This window comes from Musa acuminata, chromosome BXJ1-9 (assembly GCF_036884655.1).
Source record: "Musa acuminata AAA Group cultivar baxijiao chromosome BXJ1-9, Cavendish_Baxijiao_AAA, whole genome shotgun sequence".
In the NCBI taxonomy this organism is placed as follows: domain Eukaryota; kingdom Viridiplantae; phylum Streptophyta; class Magnoliopsida; order Zingiberales; family Musaceae; genus Musa; species Musa acuminata.
Genome location: NC_088335.1, coordinates 49,485,943 through 49,513,578, shown reverse-complemented (window position 1 = coordinate 49,513,578; position 27,636 = coordinate 49,485,943). Strand labels below are relative to the sequence as shown.

The 27,636-nt window shown below is 52.8% G+C and overlaps 4 protein-coding genes and 1 long non-coding RNA gene across 5 annotated transcripts; 4 read left to right on the top strand and 1 right to left on the bottom strand.

Moving 5' to 3' along the window:
- The first annotated feature begins 114 nt into the window (after nucleotides 1-114).
- On the top strand, nucleotides 115-1,069 carry LOC135594449 (CASP-like protein 1E1). The gene is made up of 2 exons (XM_065084835.1): nucleotides 115-485; nucleotides 594-1,069. Exons 1-2 carry the CDS (start codon nucleotides 163-165, stop codon nucleotides 934-936), a joined length of 666 nt encoding a protein of 221 aa, XP_064940907.1. The 5' UTR covers nucleotides 115-162; the 3' UTR covers nucleotides 937-1,069.
- Nucleotides 1,070-8,399: 7,330 nt separating this feature from the next.
- On the top strand, nucleotides 8,400-9,407 carry LOC135594448 (CASP-like protein 1E1). The gene is made up of 2 exons (XM_065084834.1): nucleotides 8,400-8,839; nucleotides 8,948-9,407. Exons 1-2 carry the CDS (start codon nucleotides 8,517-8,519, stop codon nucleotides 9,288-9,290), a joined length of 666 nt encoding a protein of 221 aa, XP_064940906.1. The 5' UTR covers nucleotides 8,400-8,516; the 3' UTR covers nucleotides 9,291-9,407.
- Nucleotides 9,408-9,628: 221 nt separating this feature from the next.
- LOC135594060 (uncharacterized) lies at nucleotides 9,629-10,755 on the top strand. Its single transcript, XR_010479989.1, has 2 exons — nucleotides 9,629-9,876; nucleotides 10,090-10,755. It is a non-coding gene; the product is annotated as an uncharacterized LOC135594060 (long non-coding RNA).
- Nucleotides 10,756-20,963: 10,208 nt separating this feature from the next.
- On the bottom strand, nucleotides 20,964-21,635 carry LOC135594170 (uncharacterized). Its single transcript, XM_065084582.1, has one exon. It carries the CDS (start codon nucleotides 21,633-21,635, stop codon nucleotides 20,964-20,966), a length of 672 nt encoding a protein of 223 aa, XP_064940654.1.
- A 1,543-nt stretch (nucleotides 21,636-23,178) lies between these two features.
- Nucleotides 23,179-24,082, top strand: LOC135594447 (CASP-like protein 1E1). The gene is made up of 2 exons (XM_065084833.1): nucleotides 23,179-23,597; nucleotides 23,706-24,082. The coding sequence occupies exons 1-2, from the start codon at nucleotides 23,275-23,277 to the stop codon at nucleotides 24,046-24,048; spliced, it is 666 nt and encodes a 221-aa protein (XP_064940905.1). The 5' UTR covers nucleotides 23,179-23,274; the 3' UTR covers nucleotides 24,049-24,082.
- The last annotated feature ends 3,554 nt before the right edge of the window (nucleotides 24,083-27,636 follow it).

Here is a 27,636-nt window from a genome sequence, read left to right as displayed (position 1 = left end):
GCAGGATCCAAAATACGCTACGAAGAAAGGAGGTTTGACTTTGACCAAATGACGATACATGCTAAATATCTGGTCCGGCCTCCCCAGTACTATACTTCCACATGTGATCTCAGTACGTGATATGAGATCCACATGGGCAGCTAAATATCTTCTCAAAGGGGAATGGAGTCCCAGAATAATGGGCCTGGTTTTGGAGGAATGCATGGGACATCCGGCGGCGAAGCCCACGATATTATTCATGCGGCAGCATCGCCGCCAGCGATGCAATCGCCTCCTGCCTACAACGTCGGAGTGCCGGCGCCGGTGAGCTGGATGCGTCTACTGAGCTACATCCTCCGCATCAGCGCCATAGTCTTAACACTAGTAGCCACCATCGTGATGGGCACCGCCCGGGGGACCGTCACGGTTCTCTTCGTTAATCCTCTTACGGGTTTCTTATCCACCGTCGCCGGATCGACCAAGTCGACCAACTCCGCAGCCTTCGTGTAGCAATTCCTCCCTAGATCATATCTTTCTAGCAATGTTGGCATCGAGGAGGAGCAAGTAGGTAGATATTCGCCTCCTAATCTTCTCTTGGTCTTTCTAAATCCCAGGTACTTTATAGTGGCCAAAACCCTTGTGTCGTTCTACTCGGTGGTCTCCCTTGCGCTCCTCATCGCAAGCAAAGCTGGCAAAAGCATCATGTTACTGCCCTTCTCCATAGGCGACCTGGTCATGGTGGCCCTCCTCTTCTCCGGCAACGGTGCGGCAACTGCGATCAGCGTTGTGCTGGAGCACGGACAACAACGCTTGGCTAGGTGGTCAGAGATTTGCCACGCCGTCGGTGGCTTCTGCGCCCGCGTCAACGCCGCCATCGTTCTGTCGATGGTGGCATCCCTGGCGTACGTGCTGCTCGTCGTCCTCGGCCTCCTGGGCCTTCGTAAATCGAACTACTAGGTTTCCTCGTCGATGCAAGCCAATGTGGTGTGCTTCTTCTTCTTCTACTTCTTCTTCTGCTTCAGCGTGTGGGATCGTCGACTCATTTGTGTTTGAAGTTGTTCATGGTGACTTGGAATTAATGGTGAAAATATTTGTGTAAGGATGAACATTAAATCGGAAAGGATGCTTCGAATGAAAAGAGCGTGAAGAAGGTTATACAATATAGTCAAATCCTAATTTCCTCCCGTAATAAGATCAAATATAATGTCAATGTTCGTAGTAACATTAGCATTAAAGGCGGTAAGAGTGTGTGTCGACGAATTCGAGGGTTTTAGATACTGGACGGGTCAACATTGGTAAGGCCGGGATGGGCCAGTAGTAATATAAAGAGCAGGCAGGTCGGCAGATGCCTTCTCCTGGATGGCCTTTTGGTCATTTTAACGTCGATATTACCGAAGCCACCTCGCTCCTCTTTATGACCAGCCGCCTCCCCTTTGCCTCACTTGCGCCCCTTGTGTTCCTCTCTCTCTTGTCATCTTCGGGTCGATCTGTCGGCAATGGCTTCCGTCACGGGAACGGCGATCTCAATCTCCGCACGGCCGTCGCGGCGATCGCTGCAGGTGGCAATCGCCTTTTATGTCGTCTTTCCGTGATCTCAACTTCATCGCTTTGTTTTTCGCCCTTCTGCAAGGTTTTTCGTCGGATTGATGTCTCCGGAATTGCGGATCTGGTTACTTCATTAAGATGTTATCTATTTCTTTTTTCGTTGAGCTCCGTTTGATTCTGTAGATCTGAGAACGGCATGGTAAACTCTTTTTCTTCTTCTTTTGGAGATCTTCGATTCGGATGGATCGACTGGATTGATCCATCAGAGCGCCTTGATTCATATAGTTTGCTACTTTGTTATTAAGCTAGCCTCACCAGAAGATCATTCGAAGCATACTGCTGTGAGTAATGACGGTCATTGTCAAATATAGACACTTTCGTCTCGTCTTTGAACTGATCACCAACCCGTCAAAAATTTCAAAGATTTCCGTAGCCTGAAGAACCCCTAAATATTGAACTCAACATCAGCAAAGACAACGTTTCATTTTAGGAGGGTACAACGGAAACCGGAAGCACAAAATTAATTTGTGGTTTTGGCATTTTCTTTAGAACATTCTAAAGATCATTGATTGCTAGAAAAGGTTTCCTTTCCCAGATCGGTTATCATCATGGAAGAGGTTGTTTTCTTTTTTTTTTGTCGACTTATTGAAGAAATTGAATGTGATCTCCATGTTCTTTATTTAACCTGATAAGAATTTATTGCCCCTTCTTAATCTCACAAAGTAGGTTTTATTTCTTTGAGTTTTTTAGTGAGATCGAATATTGTTGTCAATCAAGATTTACTGGAATCACATCTTGCACTATGTTGTTTAATTAAATGATGTTGCTTCGTTAAATGATGTATCTATTATATCATCAAACATGCGATTGGTCCTCGGTGGAATTTTGTGGTGCTTTTGAGTATGTTTTCTTGCCAATTGCATTTTCTTGAGTTGTATTTTTGGCTTGCTACTATGAGAGTATATGCCACCGACCCACCCTCGTGTTACCGGGTGGGTTTAGTTGGATTCTTACGATATGACATACGACGAAAGCCAAGGGGGAAGCATTGGGTTTAGTTGGATTCTTACGATATGACATACGACGAAAGCCAAGGGGGAAGCATTGGGTTTAGTTGGATTCTTACGATATGACATACGACGAAAGCCAAGGGGGAAGCATAGTCAGTTGTTGAGAGGGAAGAGTTCAAGGAAGAACTAATTGTTATCCTGTGCTTTCTTGAATTCTTCTCTTTTGCTGTCATGTGATGCGGTGTTCTCAAAAGAGGGTGGCTTTTCTTGAATTCTTTTCCAACTACCGGGGATCGGATTCAGCTTACCCTCTCGAAGCTACGATATGAGAGCTGAGTTCAGCTGGTGGCGGTTTATCACCGTTCAGAAAACCACTTCACCGCTCATTCACTCCATCGTCAGTATATCCATTATTTCCGCTCCTTCCAAATCCTCTTGTCGTTGGCATTTTACACTAGCGAATCATTACTCCATCTGCCAGCTAATTCCAGCTAATTTTATATAAATATATCTAAGAAAATGAAAGGAAAGAGCAAAAAAAAGGTGATCTGTATTTACGCCGGTTGTTGGCGCCTTTAATGCACCGTAATTACCTTCCGGTCTCCTCCGGTGAGCAGCAGTGCTCACCGAGCCACGAAACACCGTCCCGTCATCGTGGTGCCCCGGCGCCAGGCTACCGACGTCATCGCTGTGGTAGGGCGTCGCCGTTCTGATGCGATACGAAGCTGTTTGCTGGTCGGCCAGCAACACCGCGGCTACAATCAGGCACCAACTTCCTGCCCCACTTACAGGTCGCCACGTACGCACATCCGATGAGGTGAATCTAACCCGTCCATCTGACGAAGCCGCCCATCACGCGGCTGACGTAGTTTGTGGCGACGTCGGAGTGGTCGTGTCCCAAGCGACGATGCGGTCGAGGCGCATCGTAACCAAAACGTTGTCCACGCATCTAACCGTTGGATCGTGAAGCAAGCGAATCGTAAGGCAGATTCGATGACGACCATGCGATGAGCTCGAGCGCACGGTACGCATTTACCAGAATATAACCGCCGCGTCTCTCCCGTCCTCGTCCTCGTTTCCTCCGTCATCGGCGAGCGAGGATAAAGAGAGGAGTAGGCAATGGCGGAGGCGGCAACCGAGAATGGGGTGAGGAAGGCGACGTCTCCGGAGGAGGAGCACCCGCGCAAGGCGTTCGGGTGGGCGGCGAGGGACGCTTCCGGACTCTTCTCTCCCTTCGCCTTCTCCCGGAGGTGAACTCCCCACCCCAGCCGTTTCTCTCGATTCACGCGTTCGGCTGCTGCTCGACTGTGTTGCTGATGGAGTTATTTTGGGGAGAGAATCGGTGACGAAAATGAATAGTAACATGATAGAATGGGTAGAAGAAGGAATCCGACGACACAGTTTAAAGGAACGCATGGAGAATAGAGAAGAAGAGATTCGGAGGATGCCCGTATTGTGTGTGGTACGATGAAATTAGGTAGGAGCCCGTATTCAAAGATTCCCTGAAAATTACGCACATCTTTTGCTAATTGAAGGGAAGACTAGGGTAGGCAGGACCTCTCTCCCGGAGGGATTCAAATTGATGTGTCAGCAGATGTGCCTCGTCATAACATCAGCAGATGTGCATCATCCAACATAGTACGTTATAGTGGTTCGGTGCACCGCGGAGGTGGAAGGATTGTCTGGTTTGGGTGAGTGTGATTGACCCGCATGCTTTTGCCCTTTCGGATGCCGCATGTGTGCTTCAAAAGGCGCCTTTAAGGGTAAGGGAGGCACGGTTGCATTATGAACCCTTGGCTCTCTTACTCCTCAACCGATGTGGGACTAAGTTGGCCCTATCAGGTGACCCCCCCTCGTAGGGAGCCAAGGGGGGTCTGGGCCGTTGGGGCCCACCTTCTAGCGCCAATCTGATAGGGGACCAATTGGTCTGTCTCGGTGCATCGCGGGGGTACGAGGGATTGTCCGCTTTGGGTGAGTGTGATCGACCCGCACGGTTTTTAGCGGCGTCTGTGGGAAGCCGCTCCGTCTTCTCACCTGCACATAGGTCGGGTCGGTAGCTCGGCCCGACCCCTCCGACGATCAAGCTAGTCGAGTGGAGTGAAGAGATCTCTTTTTTCCCTGGGGTTCCCCTTTTCTCTCCTAGGGCGGGGTTTTTATAAAGTAACTTACTGTTTCCGATGTGCCTATTTGTAGGGAGCAGGATCGTACTCCTGGTAACGTCTGACAATGGTGTTGGCGTGGCGTGAAGGATCGAGCCTGAGCAGGACGTTAATGTGCCTCGGCCGGCATTCCGGTCCGTTTGACCAAGTGCTATCAGGTCAACCAAGGCGCGAGGCATCATTTGGGGCGGCTGACATCAGCCCGAGTCTTATCGCCATTATTACCCTTATCATGTCCCCCCCCCCCGGGAAGGAAGCTTTACGTCGGTTGTTGTAAAGGGGAGCCCAAGGCATGGCTTCAGCTTTCGGTTATTGTTTTTGCCGAGCGACTGCTGGTCCGTTACCGTGGGCATGATCCGAGTTTAGCAAATAAGAATGTTGGTGTAAACAACTTTACGCCGTGACCTCAGGGCCGATACGACTTGGTTCGGGTCCGAATGGGAGAGGATCTTGCTCGAGGTCTCTTAGGATTGCTGATGTGGCCGGCCGCGTGGCTCGGATCCCGTCGGAGCTCGTCGGGGCGTTCTACGGGCGATGGTTCCTTCCCTTGGCGTCTCGTGGGAAGCCGCTCCGTCTTCTCACCTGCACATAGGTCGGGTCGGTAGCTCGGCCCGACCCCTCCAACGATCAAGACGAGCTGCTCCCGCTCTGAATTGGGGAGTTCCGACCCGATCCTGATCGTCCGGTATGGCTGATCCTTCATCCACGGTATGCCGCAAGTGGGCGCCGTCGGCTCAGGATGTAGGGTCAGCTTCTTCATTTCCCTAGGGTCCCACAGGGGTTGCTCGGTCCTCGCCCTTTTGTGCAGTGAGACTGCCATCAAGTAGCAGCGCCTGGATTCACGGGGACTTCCCCGGACTTCTCCGGCCCCAGCGTGGGTCGGGAACTTTATCGTTCGGTGGTAAGTAGAGACGACAGCCCTGATCTTGTTGAGCGTTTGTCGACTGAGGATGACGTTGTATGCAGTGGGGAGGTCCACCACTAAAAAGGTGGACATCACCGTCTTCGATCTTGGCGGCGCTCCCAAAGTTAGGGGCAAAGTAACCGCTCCCAACGGTGAGATCGAGTCGCCGGTGAACCCAAGTGAGCGCCGAGCACATCGGCTCAAAGTTCTGTCTAGACAAACCGAGCTTCTGGAAAGCATCGAAATAGAGCACGTCGGCCGAGTTCCCTGTGTCGATCATGATCCTTCTTACTTGTGCGTTGGCGATCCTGGTCGATATTACGAGCGCATCGTCGTGCTCGGATTGCTCGGGGGCTTCGGCCAGGAATGTGACTTCGGGCTTGGGCCTGTGCCTGGGGCTTCGGCAGAGGCGGCTCGGGCGTATGCCTTTCTTCCGGACAAGGTGTTCCCTCCGGATGTAGGGCCGCCTGTTATCACGTCGATGTGTCGCTCGACGGGACCCTCCGGGCACGGCGAAAGTTCCTTACCCTGCTGGAGGTACCGGCCGAGGTGTCCTCTACGAATAAGCTCCTCGATCTGTCTCTTCAACTCACAACACTGCTCGGTGTCATGCCCATTCTGTCGGTGGAAGCAGCAGGACTTTAATCGGTCTGCAAGTTCCTGCGGGCTTCTCATCGGGTTGGGGTTTTTGAGCAGCCCCCTTCTCCCTTATCTAGAGAAATATCTCTATCTGGGACGCGCCGAAGGCGGGAAGCGGGGGTCTTGACGCCGACAGGTCAGGACGGTCCAACCGGCGCCTCGGCGTGGTAGACGACTGTCCCCGAGTCGGCTCCGACCTGCTTCGTTTATGCTCGTCCCGTTTCCCGGCCATCCAGGCCTCGGCAGCAATGAACTGGTTCGCCCGTTGAAGCATCTCGGGTATTGCGGTGGGGGGTCGCTCCACGAGAGACCAGAAGAATCTGGAAGGTCGCAGGCCTATCATAAACGCCTGCATTAACAGAGAGGGATGAGCGTCCGACAGCCCCCGAATTTGTGTTGTAAAGCGATTCACAAAATGGGAGAGGGGCTCGTCCTCCCTTTGGTTGAGTCCGAGGAGTAATGCAACGGACGGCTTCGGTCGGGAATAAGCCAGGAAGTTAAGCTTGAAGTCTCTGACGAGGTGATCAAAGGAGGTGATCGTCCCGGTCTTCAGGCCGCTATAACATGCACGAGCTGGCCCCCTCAGAGTCGTAGGAAACGCCCTGCACATCAAAACGTCATAAGTCCCATATAGTGCCATCTGGGCACGGAAAGCGGCTACATGGTCCGCCGGGTCGGTGGCTCCGTCATATGCGTCCAGAGAGGGAAGCCGGAAGTTCGGGGGAATTAGTTGATCTTGTATTTCGGGCGCGAACGGGGATCCCTGGTGTGTGTCCGCCCCGAGCTCTCCCTTCGACATGTGAACCTCCTCCTGCACTTCGTCGAGTCGCTGACTGACAAGGCGTAGCTGGCCTCGCAGGGAGTCCGTTGAATCTGAAAACAGCGCCTCAGGCTCCGGGCGACCCCTCGGGTTTGCCGCTACTTGGTTCCCGAATGGGGCCGGTCGGTCCCGAGGCGAGGTAGGGAGTTCTGGAAGTGGCGTGTGATCCCGAGTGGGCGGCTCCCGCTGCCGCAGTGGTTGGGTCATAGGCGGGTGCGCAGGATGAGCAACGAGCGGGATGATGGTTTGTACCATACCCGTCAGAGTTCGGACTTGATGAGCGAGGTCCTGAAAGGCCTCGAACGATACAGGCGACGAGCCGGCAAAGGGACCTTCAGGCGGGGACAAACCCAGGTCGTTGAACAATCGCCAATAGCGCTCCGATGTTGTGGCGAGATGTTCATCTTGGGGTTCACCATGTGGAGGATGTTCCCTCGGCCGCGGGCTCATTTGAGTTGATCTGTTGATCCCTCGACATTCGGCCCTCCTTCTAGCGCCAAGAATGTTGGTGTAAACAACTTTACACCATGACCTCGTGGCTGACACGGCTTGGTTCGGGTCCAAATGGGAGGGGATCTTGCTCGAGGTCTCTCAGGATTGCTGATGTGGCCGGCCGCGTGGCTCGGATCACGTCGGAGCTAGTCGGGGCGTTTTGCGGGTGATGGTTCCTTCCCTTGGCGTCTCGTGGGAAGCCACTTCGTCTTCTCACCTGCGCATAGGTCAGGTCGATAGCTCGGCCCGACCCCTTCGACGATCAAGTTAGTCGAGTGGAGTGAAGAGATCTCTTTTTTCCCTAGGGTTCCCCTTTTCTCTCATAGGGCGGGGTTTTTATAGAGTAACTTACTGTTTCCGATGTGCTTGTTTGTAGGGAGCAGGATCGTACTCCTGGTAACGTTTGACAGCGGTGTTGGCGTGGCGTGAAGGATCGGGCCCGAGCAAGACGTTAATGTGCCTCGGCCGGCGTTTCGATCCGTTTGACCAGGTGCTATCAGGTCAACCGAGGCGCGAGGCGTCATCTGGGGTGGCTGACGTTAGCCCGAGTCTTATCGCCATTATTACCCTTATCAATGTTGAATCCCTGATGACAATAGGTTGATTTGAGGATCCAAAATACGCTACGAAGAAAGGAGGTTTGACTTTGACAAATTGATTACATGCTAAATATCTGGTCTCGGCCTCCCCAGTACTATACTTCCACATGTGATCTCAGTACGTGATATAAGATCCACATGGGCAGCACACTGTTTCCGCAATGTGCGTCCCCACACGCTATATATACATGTGTATGTACACACGCAGGGCGCCATACTATCTCCTATTTCCATAGTGTGTGGTGCATTGGATGTTCTTCCAAGGCTGGCTGGCTGGCTGGCTAGCTAGTTAGTTCGCGGCTTTTCTCTCCTAGACATCCCTCGTATATAGCACTTCAATTCTCTGATTTCCTTCCTTCTCAAAGGGGAATGGAGTCCCAGAATAATGGGCCTGGTTTTGGTGGAATGCATGGGACATCCGGCGGCGAAGCCCACGATATTATTCATGCGGCAGCAGCGCCGCCAGCGATGCAATCGCCTCCTGCCTACAACGTCGGAGTGCCGGCGCCAGTGAGCTGGATGCGTCTACTGAGCTACATCCTCCGCATCAGCGCCATAGTCTTAACACTAGTCGCCACCATCGTGATGGGCACCGCCCGGGGGACCGTCACGGTTCTCTTCGTTAATCCTCTTACGGGTTTCTTATCCACCGTCGCCGGATCGACCAAGTCGACCAACTCCGCAGCCTTCGTGTAGCAATTCCTCCCTAGATCATATCTTTCTAGCAATGTTGGCATCGAGGAGGAGCAAGTAGGTAGATATTCGCCTCCTAATCTTCTCTTGTTCTTTCTAAATCCCAGGTACTTTATAGTGGCCAACACCCTTGTGTCGTTCTACTCGGTGGTCTCCCTTGCGCTCCTCATCGCAAGCAAAGCTGGCAAAAGCATCATGTTACTGCCCTTCTCCATAGGCGACCTGGTCATGGTGGCCCTCCTCTTCTCCGGCAACGGTGCGGCAACTGCGATCAGCGTTGTGCTGGAGCACGGACAACAACGCTTGGCTAGGTGGTCAGAGATTTGCCACGCCGTCGGTGGCTTCTGCGCCCGCGTCAACGCTGCCATCGTTCTGTCGATGGTGGCATCCCTGGCGTACGTGTTGCTCGTCGTCCTCGGCGTCCTGGGCCTTCGTAAATCGAACTACTAGGTTTCCTCGTGGATGCAAGCCAATGTGGTGTGCTTCTTCTTCTGCTTCAGCGTGTGGGATCGTCGACTCATTTGTGTTTGAAGTTGTTCATGGTGACTTGAAATTAATGGTGAAAATATTTGTGTAAGGATGAACATTAAATCGGAAAGGATGCTTCGAATGAAAAGAGCGTGAAGAAGGTTATACAATATTGTCAAATCCTAATTTCCTCCCGTAATAAGATCAGATAAATGTCAATGTTCGTAGTAACATTAGCATTAAAGGCGGTAAGAGTGTGTGTCGACGAATTCGAGGGTTTTAGATACTGGACGGCTCAACATTGGTAAGGCCGGGATGGGCCAGTAGTGATATAAAGAGCAGGCAGGTCGGCAGATGCTTTCTCCAGGATGGCCTTTTGGTCATTTTAACGTCGATATTACCGAAGCCACCTCGCTCCTCTTTATGATCGGCCGCCTCCCCGTTGCCTCACTTGCGCCCCTTGTGTTCCTCTCTCTCTTGTCATCTTAGGGTCGATCTGTCGGCAATGGCTTCCGTCACGGGAACGGCGATCTCAATCTCCGCGCGGCCGTCGCGGCGATCGCTGCAGGTGGCAATCGCCTTTTATGTCGTATTTCCGTGATCTCAACTTCGTTGCTTTGTTTTTCGCCCTTCTGCAAGGTTTTTCGTCGGATTGATCTCTCCGGAATTGCGGATCTGGTTACTTCATTAAGATGTTATCTATTTCTTTTTTCGTTGAGCTCTGTTTGATTCTGTAGATCTGAGAACGGCATGGTAAACTCTTTTTCTTCTTCTTTTGGAGATCTTCGATTCGGGTGGATCGACTGGATTGATCCATCAGAGCGCCTTGATTCATATAGTTTGCTACTTTGTTATTAAGCTAGCCTCACCAGAAGATCATTCGAAGCATACTGCTGTGAGTAATGACGGTCATTGTCAAATATAGACACTTTCGTCTCGTCTTTGAACTGATCACCAACCCGTCAAAAATTTCAAAGATTTCCGTAGCCTGAAGAACCCCTAAATATTGAACTCAACATCAGCAAAGACAACGTTTCATTTTACGAGGGTACAACGGAAACCGGAAGCACAAAATTAATTTGTGGTTTTGGCATTTTCTTTAGAACATTCTAAAGATCATTGATTGCTAGAAAAGGTTTCCTTTCCCAGATCGGTTATCATCATGGAAGAGGTTGTTTTCTTTTTTTTTTGTCGACTTATTCAAGAAATTGAATGTGATCTCTATGTTCTTTATTTAACCTGATAAGAATTTATTGCCCCTTCTTAATCTCACAAAGTAGGTTTTATTTCTTTGAGTTTTTTAGTGAGATCGAATATTGTTGTCAATCAAGATTTACTGGAATCACATCTTGCACTATGTTGTTTAATTAAATGATGTTGCTTCGTTAAATGATGTATCTATTATATCATCAAACATGCGATTGGTCCTCGGTGGAATTTTGTGGTGCTTTTGAGTATGTTTTCTTGCCAATTGCATTTTCTTGAGTTGTATTTTTGGCTTGCTACTATGAGAGTATATGCCACCGACCCACCCTCGTGTTACCGGGTGGGTTTAGTTGGATTCTTACGATATGACATACGACGAAAGCCAAGGGGGAAGCATTGGGTTTAGTTGGATTCTTACGATATGACATACGACGAAAGCCAAGGGGGAAGCATTGGGTTTAGTTGGATTCTTACGATATGACATACGACGAAAGCCAAGGGGGAAGCATAGTCAGTTGTTGAGAGGGAAGAGTTCAAGGAAGAACTAATTGTTATCCTGTGCTTTCTTGAATTCTTCTCTTTTGCTGTCATGTGATGCGGTGTTCTCAAAAGAGGGTGGCTTTTCTTGAATTCTTTTCCAACTACCGGGGATCGGATTCAGCTTACCCTCTCGAAGCTACGATATGAGAGCTGAGTTCAGCTGGTGGCGGTTTATCACCGTTCAGAAAACCACTTCACCGCTCATTCACTCCATCGTCAGTATATCCATTATTTCCGCTCCTTCCAAATCCTCTTGTCGTTGGCATTTTACACTAGCGAATCATTACTCCATCTGCCAGCTAATTCCAGCTAATTTTATATAAATATATCTAAGAAAATGAAAGGAAAGAGCAAAAAAAAGGTGATCTGTATTTACGCCGGTTGTTGGCGCCTTTAATGCACCGTAATTACCTTCCGGTCTCCTCCGGTGAGCAGCAGTGCACACCGAGCCACGAAACACCGTCCCGTCATCGTGGTGCCCCGGCGCCAGGCTACCGACGTCAGCGCTGTGGTAGGGCGTCGCCGTTCTGATGCGATACGAAGCTGTTTGCTGGTCGGCCAGCAACACCGCGGCTACAATCAAGCACCAACTTCCTGCCCCACTTACAGGTCGCCACGTACGCACATCCGAGGAGGTGAATCTAACCCGTCCATCTGACGAAGCCGCCCATCACGCGGCTGACGTAGTTTGTGGCGACGTCGGAGTGGTCGTGTCCCAAGCGACGATGCTGTCGAGGCGCATCGTAACCAAAACGTTGTCCACGCATCTAACCGTTGGATCGCGAAGCAAGCGAATCGTAAGGCAGATTCGATGACGACGATGCGATGAGCTCGAGCGCACGGTACGCATTTACCAGAATATAACCGCCGCGTCTCTCCCGTCCTCGTCCTCGTTTCCTCCGTCATCGGCGAGCGAGGATAAAGAGAGGAGTAGGCAATGGCGGAGGCGGCAACCGAGAATGGGGTGAGGAAGGCGACGTCCCCGGAGGAGGAGCACCCGCGCAAGGCGTTCGGGTGGGCGGCGAGGGACGCTTCCGGACTCTTCTCTCCCTTCGCCTTCTCCCGGAGGTGAACTCCCCACCCCAGCCGTTTCTCTCGATTCACGCGTTCGGCTGCTGCTCGACTGTGTTGCTGATGGAGTTATTTTGGGGAGAGAATCGGTGACGAAAATGAATAGTAACATGATAGAATGGGTAGAAGAAGGAATCCGACGACACAGTTTAAAGGAACGCATGGAGAATAGAGAAGAAGAGATTCGGAGGATGCCCGTATTGTGTGTGGTACGATGAAATTAGGTAGGAGCCCGTATTCAAAGATTCCCTGAAAATTACGCACATCTTTTGCTAATTGAAGGGAAGACTAGGGTAGGCAGGACCTCTCTCCCGGAGGGATTCAAATTGATGTGTCAGCAGATGTGCCTCGTCATAACATCAGCAGATGTGCATCATCCAACATAGTACGTTATAGTGGTTCGGTGCACCGCGGAGGTGGAGGGATTGTCTGGTTTGGGTGAGTGTGATTGACCCGCATGATTTTGCCCCTTCGGATGTCGCATGTGTGCTTCAAAAGGTGCCTTTGAGGGTAAGGGAGGCACGGTTGCATTATGAACCCTTGGCTCTCCTACTCCTCAATCGATGTGGGACTAAGTTGGCCCTATCAGGTGACCCCCCCTCGCAGGGAGCCAAGGGGGGTCTGGGCCGTTGGGGCCCTCCTTCTAGCGCCAATCTGATAGGGGACCAATTGGTCTGTCTCGGTGCATCGCGGGGGTGCGAGGGATTGTCCGCTTTGGGTGAGTGTGATCGACCCGCACGATTTTTAGCGGCGTCTGTGGGAAGCCGCTCCGTCTTCTCACCTGCACATAGGTCGGGTCGGTAGCTCGGCCCGACCCCTCCGGCGATTAAGCTAGTCGAGTGGAGTGAAGAGATCTCTTTTTTCCCTGGGGTTCCCCTTTTCTCTCCTAGGGCGGGGTTTTTATAGAGTAACTTACTGTTTCCGATGTGCCTATTTGCAGGGAGCAGGATCGTACTCCTGGTAACATCTGACAATGGTGTTGGCGTGGCGTGAAGGATCGGGCCTGAGCAGGACGTTAATGTGCCTCGGCCGGCGTTCCAGTCCGTTTGACCAGGTGCTATCAGGTCAACCAAGGCGCGAGGCGTCATTTGGGGCGGCTGACATCAGCCCGAGTCTTATCACCATTATTACCCTTATCATGTTCCCACCCCGGAAGGAAGCTTTACGTCGGTTGTTGTAAAGGGGAGCCCAAGGCATGGCTTCAGCTTTCGGTTATTGTTTTTGTCGGGCGGCTGCTGGTCCGTTACCGGGGGCATGATCCGAGTTTAGCAAATAAGAATGTTGGTGTAAACAACTTTACGCCGTGACCTCAGGGCCGATACGACTTGGTTCGGGTCCGAATGGGAGAGGATCTTGCTCGAGGTCTCTCAGGATTGCTGATGTGGCCGGCCGCGTGGCTCGGATCCCGTCGGAGCTCGTCGGGGCGTTCTGCGGGCGATGGTTCCTTCCCTTGGCATCTCGTGGGAAGCCGCTTCGTCTTCTCACCTGCACATAGGTCGGGTCGGTAGCTCGGCCCGACCCCTCCAATGATCAAGTTAGTCGAGTGGAGTGAAGAGATCTCTTTTTTCCCTAGGCTTTCCCTTTTCTCTCCTAGGGCGGGGTTTTTATAGAGTAACTTATTGTTTCTGATGTGTCTGTTTGCATGGAGCAGGATCGTACTCCTGGTAACGTCTGACAGCGGTATTGGCGTGGCGTGAAGGATCGGGCCTGAGCAGGACGTTAATGTTCCTCGGTCGGCGTTCCGATCCGTTTAACCAGGTGCTATCAGGTCAACCGAGGCACGAGGCGTCATCTAGGGCAGTTGACGTCAGCCCGAGTCTTATCACCATTATTACCCTTATCATATTCCCCTCCCCCCCCCCCCCCCGAATGAAGCTATGCGTCGGTTGTTGTAAAGGAGAGCCCGAGGCATGGCTTCAGCTTTCGGTTATTGTTTTTGCCGGGCGGCTGCTGGTCCGTTACCAGGGGTATGATCCGAGTTTAGCAAATAAGGAGGGCCGGGCGTACAGCGGCGGTCTCGGGCAACATGCAGCCGAGGAGCACGACTCAGGCGGGCAGGCCGCGTAGAGGAGGTGGTATCGGGCAACACGTAGCCGAGGAGCACGACTCAAGCGGGCAGGCCGCGCAGAGGAGGTGGTCTCGGGCAACATGCTACCGAGGAGCACGACTCAGGCGGGCAGGCCATACAGAGGAAGTGGTTTCGGGCAACATGCAGCCAAGGAGCTACTTGTTCTGGTCCATCAAAGAAGCGATGTTTGGACGCGGGTGGACAGGTCCTCTCCTGCCTGCGCAGGAGTCGAAGGGACAGTCACTTTTAAGGGGTCGCCGGTTTTCGAGAGCGGGGAGACCAACGCTCCATCGTCTGCGTCGCGCGCCCAACGGCTGCCACGTCAGGCCGCATTTATGGCGGAGTGACGTTTGGTTTGCCTGACGCGACATGCTTCAGGAGAGGAAGGATCGTTTTTAGCGGGACCTTGCCTATAAATAGCGCGCAGTTGGCTTCCTGCACGTCTCCTTGCTTGCATTCGCTCAGTTGCTTCTTCGGACCATATTGCTTCGTCCGAATCGGCTGTCCTTCTTCTCCTCCCCAGGGTTGGTAAAGATGGCTTCCCCTTCTCCTTCGTCCTCACCTCCTTCAACTTCCTCCTCTGGTAAGGTTGGATAGTGGACATTGTCGTCGAGTCCCAACTCGTCATCCGACAAGAAAGTGGCTCGGGCCCTTGAAGCCTTAATGTGGCCGCACGACATTGACTTTATTGTGAGCGAGTCATCGCTCGGCTACCTCCGGGGTCGTTACGGTATCCCGGAGGAATTTGTGCTTATTGCCCCTGAGCCAAGGTAACGGGCGTATGACCCCATCCCGAAGGGTTTTGCCCTAACCCTAGACGCCCTTGAGGTCGGGTTATGCCTTCCCCTGCATCCTGTCATCAGTTCCTGCATCTCATGGTGGTGCATTTCTCTGTCACAGATGACGTCGAACTCTTGGCGCTACCTGGTGGCGTTCCTAGGGGAGTGCCACTATGCCAATATCACCCCGACCCGATCCCTCTTCCTCTCATGTTTCCGTCTCTCCAAGGGGTCGAGGGGTTACTATTTATCTGCCCGACTGGGCTTCCGGGTTAGTGGGGCTCCTTCCAGTAACAAGGGATGTAAGGGGCGTTTCTTTTATGTCTGTCGTTCGGAGGACTAGGGCTTCGGGCTCCAGTGGGTGACGCGCGTGATTGACAACACCGCCCCGACCCTGAATGACGAGGAGCGCCGGGACCTTCGGCGACTCAAGGAGATTCTCCCAGCCTCCAGAGTTATTCAGAAGATGCCCGAGGCGTGGCTGATCGAGGCGGGTCTTAGCCCGGCGCCTTGAGGTATGTCCGTAGTGGGTAGCGTTAGGGTTTTTCGAATGATTTTTTGTCGTTCTGACCAATGTCGGTGTTTTTATGCAGAAATGGTGAACCTTGCCACTGTGTGTGGGGGGCGTTCTTCGTTAGCCGCATTGCCGCGCCACCCGACCGAGCCGAGGGTTGGGTCGGAGGAAGCACCGGTAGAAGTTGAGACTACTCATCCTCGGAAAAAGGCTAAGATCATCGTCCAGAAGAAACCAGATCCCCCGATGACTCGGCCAAGAGAGGTCGTTGTTGAATCGGGAGCGCACGATCGGCGACGGAGCCTTAGCCGGGGCGAGGCCAACCCGAGCAACGAGGGGGCCAAGAAGCACCTCGGGAACCATCCATCCGCGACCTATCTCGCCTCCCCGCGGAAGCGCAGGACGAGCCCTACCAGGCTCGTGTGATGGGCGAGTTTTCGGAGGGCCAACCTTCCGATCCGCTGTTGGCCCGGTGGGCGGGCCTGACCCGCAGGACCCGGGTGTGGGACGACGGAGAGGCTGCGACCTCGTTCGCCCGAGGTGGGCTTCATCCCGACATGGCTCGGGAGCTGTACACCATGCCCTCAGGGGTTTTGCTTGGCAAGTCAGCCAAGTCGTTGCTGTGGGTAAATGCCTTACCATCGGGGCGCCTACTTAGACCCAAACGACATTTGTCCCGACTCTTCTTCTCACAGAGCTATCATTACACCACGGCGTTGATGGATCGCGTGCGTGATGCGGGTCGGACCTCGGTATTTTGTGCGACCGCAACGCTGAGCTGCGTAGGCAGATTGAGGAGGTCCGCGTGGGAGCGGCCCCGTAGGCGGTCGTAGCGGCCGAGCAGCGCGCCCCGAAGCTGGAGACGAAGGTGTCGTGCCTCAAGTCCGAGGCGACGGCGGCCGAGCAACATACCTCGGCGCTGGAGGCGGAGGCCCTGCGCCTTAAGTCCGAGGCGAAGGCGGCCGAGGAACAACATAAAGAGCTTCTGACGCTCTTGAGGGTGATTTGAACCGAGGCGCGCCTAGCCCGGAACGAGGCGGTCACCCTTACTCAAAAGCTGGTGGAGGCGGTCGCCGAGGCAAAGGGGGCCACCGAGGCCTTGGCCGCCGAGATGAAGCAGCAGCCGGAGAAAGATAAGAGGCTGATTGAGGACTACAAATAGTCCTCGGGGTTCTAGCTCGGCCTCGTGCGGTCGGAGCAGGTTACCTATGAATATGGGTATCGGATTGCCCTGGCCCGATTCAAAGTGCGCCACCCCGGTCTGGAGATCGAGGAAAACCCCTTTGCCTCCTACCCCGAAGACCCAAGCGTCGACATGCCAGACGAAGTCCCCTTTGATGACAATGTCGAGGCCCCTGAAAGTCTGGGTAGGAATTTGTAACGATCTAGAGGATCGGTCCGACGTTGTCACTTGTCTGGTCTTGTAAGTTGTCTTTTGTTTGAATGAAAAGATCTTTTGTCCAGACTTCTGCCTTGTCCATCTTGCTTTCGATTATACGAAAAACTTTTTAAGATTTTGCACGTTCCACGTTCTCGGCAAAGGGCGGCTTTGCATGGTTGCGAGCCGATATGTGCCGACTCTGACGACGCTGATAACCTGATAGGGTCCTTCCCAATTAGGAGCAAGCTTGCCACGAGCTCCGGTCGGGTCGCTGACTTCGGCCTTGCGTAGGACCAGATCACATAACCTAATCGGTCGGGGCCGTACCTTGCAGTTGTAGATCCTAGCGACGGCTCTCTTGTAGGAGAGGGCCTTCACGTGTGCGTCCGCACGCCGTTCTTCGAGCAAGTCGAGCCCCACTTGTAATCCTTAATTCGATGTGTTCTCGTCATAGTTTTCCGTCCGAATCGTGGGGAAGACGACTTCGGGGGCGAGGACGGCCTCGGTGCCAAACGTGAGGCTGTAGGGAGATTCTCCAGTAGCGGTTTTGGGGGTAGTCCGCAGGGACCACAAGATGCTTGGGAGCTCATCCACCTAGGCCAATCGGGCCGCAGATACTCTTCTCCTGAGTTCTTCCAAGATGGCCCGGTTGGTGACTTCCGCTAGGCCGTTCGTCTTGGGATGTGCCACCGAGCTGAACCTCAGCTGAATCTTGTAGTTCGCGCAGAACCGTCGGAATTGCGCGCTAGTGAACTGGGTCCTGTTGTCCGTGATGATAGTCTTGGGCAGGCCAAACCGAGTCACTATATTTTTCCATACGAATTTCTCTACCTGATGTTCCGTGGTTGTTGCCAGTGGCTCAGCTACAACCCACTTTATGAAGTAATCAACTCCCACGATGACGTATTTCCGCTGCTCCGAGGCAGGCGGAAAAGGTTCGAGGAGATCCAGCCCCCATTGTGCGAACTACCACTTGCAATCGATGGGGGCGAGCGGAACCGCGGGCTGTTGGGGTGTTCGGGCGTGCCTCTGGCACGGGCCGCACCGCTGCGCGTAGGACCTCGCGTCTTGGGACATGGTGGGCCAATAGTACCCTTGTCGGAGGATTTTATACGCCAAGGTTCGCCCGGCGATGTGCTCCCCGCAAATCCCTTCATGGACCTCGGGCAGAACCGTCTGAGCTTCTTCTGGTTCGAGGCACCGCAGGAGGGGATGTGAGAAAGATCGCTTATAGAGTCGTCGATTCACCTCGGAGTACCAAGCCAACGTGCGGCGAATGCACTGAGCTGCGGCATCGTCGGAGGGAAGGATCCCGTCCCTCTTGAAACGCAACATCTCCTGCACCCACGTAGTCTGCGCGTCGGTCGAAGACACGGTCGAGACTGAGATGGCTTGGAAAGGGAGCTTTTCGACCTCGGGCTCGACTTCGGGGTTCGACCTCGAGGCCAGTTTGGCCAACTCGTCAGCTCGCCCGTTTTGACTCCTTGGCACCCGAGATATCATGAAACGAGAGAAGTCGGAGGCTAGGCTTTTTACCTCTGCCAGGTATTTGGCCATGGTAGGTTCTCTGACCTCGTATCCGCCGCTGACTTACTCGACCACTAGCTACGAGTCGGTGAGGACGTGAATGGCATTTACCTGCATCTCGAGGGCCAACCTGAGTCCAGCCAGGAGTGCCTCATATTCAGCTTCGTTATTGGTAGCTTGAAATCTGAAGTGGAGGGAGCGTTCGAACGAGCGTCCATTGGGGGCTGATAGCACCAGCCCTGCGCCAGCGCCACCCGAGGCAGCCGATCCATCCATGTGTTGGATCCATCCCTCCCCAAGCTGTTCAGGATCCTTGTCCTCAATTTGAGCCAGTTCCGAGATGAAGTCAACTATCGACTGGGCTTTGATGGCAGTCCTCGGGACATACAGTATATCGAACTCTCCAAGCTCTACTGACCATTTGAGGAGCCGACCTGCAACATCGAATTTAGATAGAACCTTTCGGAGTGGTTGGTCGGTGATTACCTCAATCAGATGGGTTTAGAAGTAGGAGCGCAGCTTTCGAGCGGTTAGCACGAGCGTCAGGGCAAGCCTTTCAATCGGCGGGTACCGTTCTTCAGGTACGTTTTGGACATGGCTGACGTAATAGACTGGCAGTTGCTCACCGACGGCTTCTTTTGTCTGAACGGAGCGAACAGCATGCAGGGAGGCGGCCAGGCAGACACTGAGCTTCTCCCCGGAAAGGACTGAGGCAAGGCAGGGCAGGTTAGCCAGGTGTTGCTTTACGTGTATGAAGGCTTCCTCGCATTCCGCTGTCCACTCGAAGTTCTTCGGGCTCTTCCGCGCCCGAAAGAAGGGGAGGCAGCGGTCACCTGATCGGGAAAGGAACGTAGATAGAGCGGTGAGCCTCCCGTTAAGCCGCTATAAGTCTTTGATTGTCCGAGGGCTTTGCATGTCGATGATTGCTTGGACTTTCTCCGGGTTGGCATCAATTCCTCTTTCATGTATGATGAATCCAAGGAATCTTCCCGAGCTGAAGCCGAAAGCACACTTCGTGGGGTTGAGCCGCATGTCGTACTTACGCAGTGTGGCGAATGTTTCGGCCAAGTCGGTCAGGTGGGTTGCGTCCGTTCGGCTTTTCACGATCATGTCGTCGATGTAAACCTTCATGTTCCGCCCGATCTGTAGGGAGAACATCTTGTTTATGGTTCTTTGATACGTGGCCCCAGCGTTCTTCAGCCCGAACGACATGACCTTGTAAAAGTATACCCCTTGGTCAGTGAGAAAAGTTATGTGCTCTTGGTCTTCGGGCGCCATTCTGATCTGATTGTAACCGGAAAAGGCGTCCATGAACGAGAGGCGAGCATGCCTGGCTGTTGCGTCGACTAGCTGGTCGATCCTCGGGAGGGGGTAGAAATCCTTCAGGCACGCGCTATTGAGACTGGTGTAGTCAACACACATCCTCCAACTTCCATTATATTTTTTCACGAGGACTACTTTGGATAGCCATCGCGGGTATTTGACTTCTTCTATAAAGCTTGCTGACAAAAGTCGCTCCACCTCCTCACGGATAGCTAATTTTCGATCAGGAGCTTGCCTTCGGGGCTTCTGCTTTACCGGGCGAGCATCGGGTGAGATGTTAAGGTGGTGTTGAGCGACCTTCGGGTCGAGGCCCGTCATGTCGGTGGGCGACCAAGCGAAGACGTCAGCATTCTCCCGTAGGAAGCCGACGAGCTGCTCCCGCTCTGGCTTGGGGAGTTCCGACCCGATCCTGATCATCTGGTCTGGCTGATCCTTCATCCACGGTATGCCGCAAGTGGGCGCCGTCGGCTCAGGATGTAGGGTCAGCTTCTTCATTTCCCTAGGGTCCCACAGGGGTTGCTTGGTCCTCGCCCTTTTGTGCAGTGAGACGGCCATCAAGTAGCAGCGCCTGGATTCACGGGGACTTCCCCGGACTTCTCCGGCCCAAGCGTGGGTCGGGAACTTTACCGTTCGGTGGTAAGTAGAGACGACAGCCCTGATCTTGTTGAGCGTTTGTCGACCGAGGATGATGTTGTATGCAGTGGGGAGGTCCACCACTAAAAAGGTGGACATCACCGTCTTCGATCTTGGCGGTGCTCCCAAAGTCAGGGGCAAAGTAACCGCACCCAACAGTGAGATCGAGTCGCCGGTGAACCCAGTGAGCGCCGAGCACATCGGCTCAAAGTTCTGTCTAGACAAACCGAGCTTTTGGAAAGCATCGAAATAGAGCACGTCGGCCGAGCTCCCTGTGTCGATCATGATCCTTCTTACTTGTGCGTTGGCGATCCTGGTCGATATTACGAGCGCATCGTCGTGCTCGGATTGCTCGGGGGCTTCAACCGGGAATGTGACTTCGGGCTTAGGCCTGTGCCTGGGGGCTTCGGCAGAGGCGGCTCGGGCGTATGCCTTTCTTCCGGACAAGGTGTTCCCTCCGGATGTAGGGCCGCCTGTTATCACGTCGATGTGTCACTCGACGGGACCCTCCGGGCACGGCGAAAGTTCCTTAGCCTGTTGGAGGTACCGGCCGAGGTGTCCTCTACGAATAAGCTCCTCGATCTGTCTCTTCAACTCACGACACTGCTCGGTGTCATGCCCATTCTGTCGGTGGAAGTGGCAGTACTTTAATCGGTCTGCAATTTCCCGCGGGCTTCTCATCGGGTTGGGGTTTTTGAGCAGCCCCCTTCTCCCTTATCTGGAGAAATATCTCTATCTGGGACGCGCCGAAGGCGGGAAGCGGGGGTCTTGACGCCGACGGGTCATGACGGTCCAACCGGTGCCTCGGCGTGGTAAACGACTGTCCCCGAGTCGGCTCCGACCTGCTCCGTTTATGCTCGTCCCGTTTCCCGGCCATCCAGGCCTCGACAGCAATGAACTGGTTCGCCCGTTGAAGCATCTCGGGTACTGCGGTGGGGGGTCGCTCCACGAGAGACCAGAAGAATCTGGAAGGTCGCAGGCCTATCATAAACGCCTGCATTAACAGAGAGGGATGAGCGTCCAACAGCCCTCGAATTTGTGTTGTAAAGCAATTCACAAAATGGGAGAGGGGCTCGTCCTCCCTTTGGTTGAGTCTGAGGAGTAATGCAACGGACGGCTTCGGTCGGGAATAAGCCAGGAAGTTAAGCTTGAAGTCTCTGACGAGCTGATCAAAGGAGTTGATCGTCCCGGTCTTCAGGCCGCTATACCATGCACGAGCTGGCCCCCTCAGAGTCGTAGGAAACGCCCTGCACATCAAAACGTCAGAAGTCCCATATAGTGCCATATGGGCGCGGAAAGCGGCTACATGGTCCGCAGGTCGGTGGCTCCGTCATATGCGTCCAGAGAGGGAAGTCGGAAGTTCGGGGGAATTAGTTGATCTTGTATTTCGGGCGCGAACGGGGATCCCTGGTGTGTGTCCGCCCCGAGCTCTCCCTTCGACATGCGAACCTCCTCCTGCACTTCGTCGAGTCGCTGACTGACAAGGCGTAGCTGGGCTCGCAGGGAGTCTGTTGAATCTGAAAACAGCGCCTCGGGCTACGGGCGGCCCCTCGGGTTTGCCGCTACTTGGTTCCCGAATGGGGCCGGTCGGTCCCGAGGCGAGGTAGGGAGTTCTATAAGTGGCGTGTGATCCCGAGTGGTCGGCTCCCGCTGCCGCAGTGGTTGGGTCGTAGGCGGGTGCGCAGGATGAGCAACTAGCGGGATGATGGTTTGTACCATACCCGTCAGAGTTCGGACTTGATGAGCGAGGTCCTGAAAGGCCTCGAACGATACAGGCGACGGGTCGGCAAAGGGACCTTCAGGCGGGGACAAACCCAGGTCGTTGAACAATCGCCAATAGCGCTCCGATGTTGTGGCGAGATGTTCGTCTTGGGGTTCACCATGTGGAGGTTGTTCCCTCAGCCGCGGGCTCATTTGAGTTGATATGATGATCCCTCGACATTCGACCCTCCTTCTAGCGCCAAGAATGTTGGTGTAAACAACTTTACGCCGTGACCTCGTGGCTGACACGGCTTGGTTCGGGTCCAAATGGGAGGGGATCTTGCTCTAGGTCTCTCAGGATTGTTGATGTGGCCGGCCGCGTGGCTCGGATCATGTCGGAGCTAGTCGGGGCGTTCTGCGGGTGATGGTTCCTTCCCTTGGCGTCTCGTGGGAAGCCGCTCCGTCTTCTCACCTGCGCATAGGTCAGGTCGGTAGCTCGGCCCGACCCCTCCGACGATCAAGTTAGTCGAGTGGAGTGAAGAGATCTCTTTTTTCCCTGGGGTTCCCCTTTTCTCTCATAGGGCGAGGTTTTTATAGAGTAACTTACTGTTTCCGATGTGCTTGTTTGTAGGGAGCAGGATCGTACTCCTGGTAACGTTTGATAGCGGTGTTGGCGTGGCGTGAAGGATCGGGCCAGAGCAAGACGTTAATGTGCCTCGGCCGACGTTTCGATCCGTTTGACCAGGTGCTATCAGGTCAACCAAGGCGCGAGGCGTCATCTGGGGTGACTGACGTTAGCCCGAGTCTTATCGCCATTATTACCCTTATCAAGGTTGAATCCCTGATGCCAATAGGTTGATTTGAGGATCCAAAATACGCTACGAAGAAAGGAGGTTTGACTTTGACAAATTGATTACATGCTAAATATCTGGTCTCGGCCTCCCCAGTACTATACTTCCACATGTGATCTCAGTACGTGATATAAGATCCACATGGGCAGCACACTGTTTCCGCAATGTGCGTCCCCACACGCTATATATACATGTGTATGTACACACGCAGGGCGCCATACTATCTCCTGTTTCCATAGTGTGTGGTGCATTGGATGTTCTTCCAAGGCTGGCTGGCTGGCTGGCTAGCTAGTTAGTTCGCGGCTTTTCTCTCCTTGACATCCCTCGTATATAGCACTTAAATTCTCTGATTTCCTTCCTTCTCAAAGGGCAATGGAGTCCCAGAATAATGGGCCTGGTTTTGGTGGAATGCATGGGACATCCGGCGGCGAAGCCCACGATATTATTCATGCGGCAGCAGCGCCGCCAGCGATGCAATCGCCTCCTGCCTACAACGTCGGAGTGCCGGCGCCAGTGAGCTGGATGCGTCTACTGAGCTACATCCTCCGCATCAGCGCCATAGTCTTAACACTAGTCGCCACCATCGTGATGGGCACCGCCCGGGGGACCGTCACGGTTCTCTTCGTTAATCCTCTTACGGGTTTCTTATCCACCGTCGCCGGATCGACCAAGTCGACCAACTCCGCAGCCTTCGTGTAGCAATTCCTCCCTAGATCATATCTTTCTAGCAATGTTGGCAACGAGGAGGAGCAAGTAGGTAGATATTTGCCTCCTAATCTTCTCTTGTTCTTTCTAAATCCCAGGTACTTTATAGTGGCCAACACCCTTGTGTCGTTCTACTCGGTGGTCTCCCTTGCGCTCCTCATCGCAAGCAAAGCTGGCAAAAGCATCATGTTACTGCCCTTCTCCATAGGCGACCTGGTCATGGTGGCCCTCCTCTTCTCCGGTAACGGTGCGGCAACTGCGATCAGCGTTGTGCTGGAGCACGGACAACAACGCTTGGCTGGGTGGTCAGAGATTTGCCACGCCGTCGGCGGCTTCTGCGCCCGCGTCAACGCCGCCATCGTTCTGTCGATGGTGGCATCCCTGGCGTACGTGCTGCTCGTCGTCCTCGGCCTCCTGGGCCTTCGTAAATCGAACTACTAGGTTTCCTCGTCGATGCAAGCCAATGTGGTGTGCTTCTTCTTCTTCTTCTTCTTCTACTTCTTCTGCTTCAGCGTGTGGGGTCGTCGACTCATTTGTGTTTGAAGTTGTTCATGGTGACTTGGAATTAATGGTGAAAATATTTGTGTAAGGATGAACATTAAATCGGAAAGGATGCTTCGAATGAAAAGAGCGTGAAGAAGGTTATACAATATAGTCAAATCCTAATTTCCTCACGTAATAAGATCAGATAAATGTCAATGTTCGTAGTAACATTAGCATTAAAGGCGGTAAGAGTGTGTGTCGACGACTTCGAGGGTTTTAGATACTGGACGGGTCAACATTGGTAAGGCCGGGATGGGCCAGTAGTAATATAAAGAGCAGGCAGGTCGGCAGATGCCTTCTCCTGGATGGCCTTTTGGTCATTTTAACGTCGATATTACCGAAGCCACCTCGCTCCTCTTTATGACCAGCCGCCTCCCCTTTGCCTCACTTGCGCCCCTTGTGTTCCTCTCTCTCTTGTCATCTTCGGGTCGATCTGTCGGCAATGGCTTCCGTCACGGGAACGGCGATCTCAATCTCCGCACGGCCGTCGCGGCGATCGCTGCAGGTGGCAATCGCCTTTTATGTCGTCTTTCCGTGATCTCAACTTCATCGCTTTGTTTTTCGCCCTTCTGCAAGGTTTTTCGTCGGATTGATGTCTCCGGAATTGCGGATCTGGTTACTTCATTAAGATGTTATCTATTTCTTTTTTCGTTGAGCTCCGTTTGATTCTGTAGATCTGAGAACGGCATGGTAAACTCTTTTTCTTCTTCTTTTGGAGATCTTCGATTCGGATGGATCGACTGGATTGATCCATCAGAGCGCCTTGATTCATATAGTTTGCTACTTTGTTATTAAGCTAGCCTCACCAGAAGATCATTCGAAGCATACTGCTGTGAGTAATGACGGTCATTGTCAAATATAGACACTTTCGTCTCGTCTTTGAACTGATCACCAACCCGTCAAAAATTTCAAAGATTTCCGTAGCCTGAAGAACCCCTAAATATTGAACTCAACATCAGCAAAGACAACGTTTCATTTTAGGAGGGTACAACGGAAACCGGAAGCACAAAATTAATTTGTGGTTTTGGCATTTTCTTTAGAACATTCTAAAGATCATTGATTGCTAGAAAAGGTTTCCTTTCCCAGATCGGTTATCATCATGGAAGAGGTTGTTTTCTTTTTTTTTTGTCGACTTATTCAAGAAATTGAATGTGATCTCTATGTTCTTTATTTAACCTGATAAGAATTTATTGCCCCTTCTTAATCTCACAAAGTAGGTTTTATTTCTTTGAGTTTTTTAGTGAGATCGAATATTGTTGTCAATCAAGATTTACTGGAATCACATCTTGCACTATGTTGTTTAATTAAATGATGTTGCTTCGTTAAATGATGTATCTATTATATCATCAAACATGCGATTGGTCCTCGGTGGAATTTTGTGGTGCTTTTGAGTATGTTTTCTTGCCAATTGCATTTTCTTGAGTTGTATTTTTGGCTTGCTACTATGAGAGTATATGCCACCGACCCACCCTCGTGTTACCGGGTGGGTTTAGTTGGATTCTTACGATATGACATACGACGAAAGCCAAGGGGGAAGCATTGGGTTTAGTTGGATTCTTACGATATGACATACGACGAAAGCCAAGGGGGAAGCATTGGGTTTAGTTGGATTCTTACGATATGACATACGACGAAAGCCAAGGGGGAAGCATAGTCAGTTGTTGAGAGGGAAGAGTTCAAGGAAGAACTAATTGTTATCCTGTGCTTTCTTGAATTCTTCTCTTTTGCTGTCATGTGATGCGGTGTTCTCAAAAGAGGGTGGCTTTTCTTGAATTCTTTTCCAACTACCGGGGATCGGATTCAGCTTACCCTCTCGAAGCTACGATATGAGAGCTGAGTTCAGCTGGTGGCGGTTTATCACCGTTCAGAAAACCACTTCACCGCTCATTCACTCCATCGTCAGTATATCCATTATTTCCGCTCCTTCCAAATCCTCTTGTCGTTGGCATTTTACACTAGCCAATCATTACTCCATCTGCCAGCTAATTCCAGCTAATTTTATATAAATATATCTAAGAAAATGAAAGGAAAGAGCAAAAAAAAGGTGATCTGTATTTACGCCGGTTGTTGGCGCCTTTAATGCACCGTAATTACCTTCCGGTCTCCTCCGGTGAGCAGCAGTGCTCACCGAGCCACGAAACACCGTCCCGTCATCGTGGTGCCCCGGCGCCAGGCTACCGACGTCATCGCTGTGGTAGGGCGTCGCCGTTCTGATGCGATACGAAGCTGTTTGCTGGTCGGCCAGCAACACCGCGGCTACAATCAGGCACCAACTTCCTGCCCCACTTACAGGTCGCCACGTACGCACATCCGATGAGGTGAATCTAACCCGTCCATCTGACGAAGCCGCCCATCACGCGGCTGACGTAGTTTGTGGCGACGTCGGAGTGGTCGTGTCCCAAGCGACGATGCGGTCGAGGCGCATCGTAACCAAAACGTTGTCCACGCATCTAACCGTTGGATCGTGAAGCAAGCGAATCGTAAGGCAGATTCGATGACGACGATGCGATGAGCTCGAGCGCACGGTACGCATTTACCAGAATATAACCGCCGCGTCTCTCCCGTCCTCGTCCTCGTTTCCTCCGTCATCGGCGAGCGAGGATAAAGAGAGGAGTAGGCAATGGCGGAGGCGGCAACCGAGAATGGGGTGAGGAAGGCGACGTCCCCGGAGGAGGAGCACCCGCGCAAGGCGTTCGGGTGGGCGGCGAGGGACGCTTCCGGACTCTTCTCTCCCTTCGCCTTCTCCCGGAGGTGAACTCCCCACCCCAGCCGTTTCTCTCGATTCACGCGATCGGCTGCTGCTCGACTGTGTTGCTGATGGAGTTATTTTGGGGAGAGAATCGGTGACGAAAATGAATAGTAACATGATAGAATGGGTAGAAGAAGGAATCCGACGACACAGTTTAAAGGAACGCATGGAGAATAGAGAAGAAGAGATTCGGAGGATGCCCGTATTGTGTGTGGTACGATGAAATTAGGTAGGAGCCCGTATTCAAAGATTCCCTGAAAATTACGCACATCTTTTGCTAATTGAAGGGAAGACTAGGGTAGGCAGGACCTCTCTCCCGGAGGGATTCAAATTGATGTGTCAGCAGATGTGCCTCGTCATAACATCAGCTGATGTGCATCATCCAACATAGTACGTTATAGTGGTTCGGTGCACCGCGGAGGTGGAGGGATTGTCTGGTTTGGGTGAGTGTGATTGACCCGCATGATTTTGCCCCTTCGGATGCCGCATGTGTGCTTTAAAAGGTGCCTTTTGAGGGTAAGGGAGGCACGGTTGCATTATGAACCCTTGGCTCTCCTACTCCTCAACCGATGTGGGACTAAGTTGGCCCTATCAGGTGACCCCCCCTCGCAGGGAGCCAAGGGGGGTCTGGGCCGTTGGGGCCCTCCTTCTAGCGCCAATCTGATAGGGGACCAATTGGTCTGTCTCGGTGCATCGCGGGGGTGCGAGGGATTGTCCGCTTTGGGTGAGTGTGATCG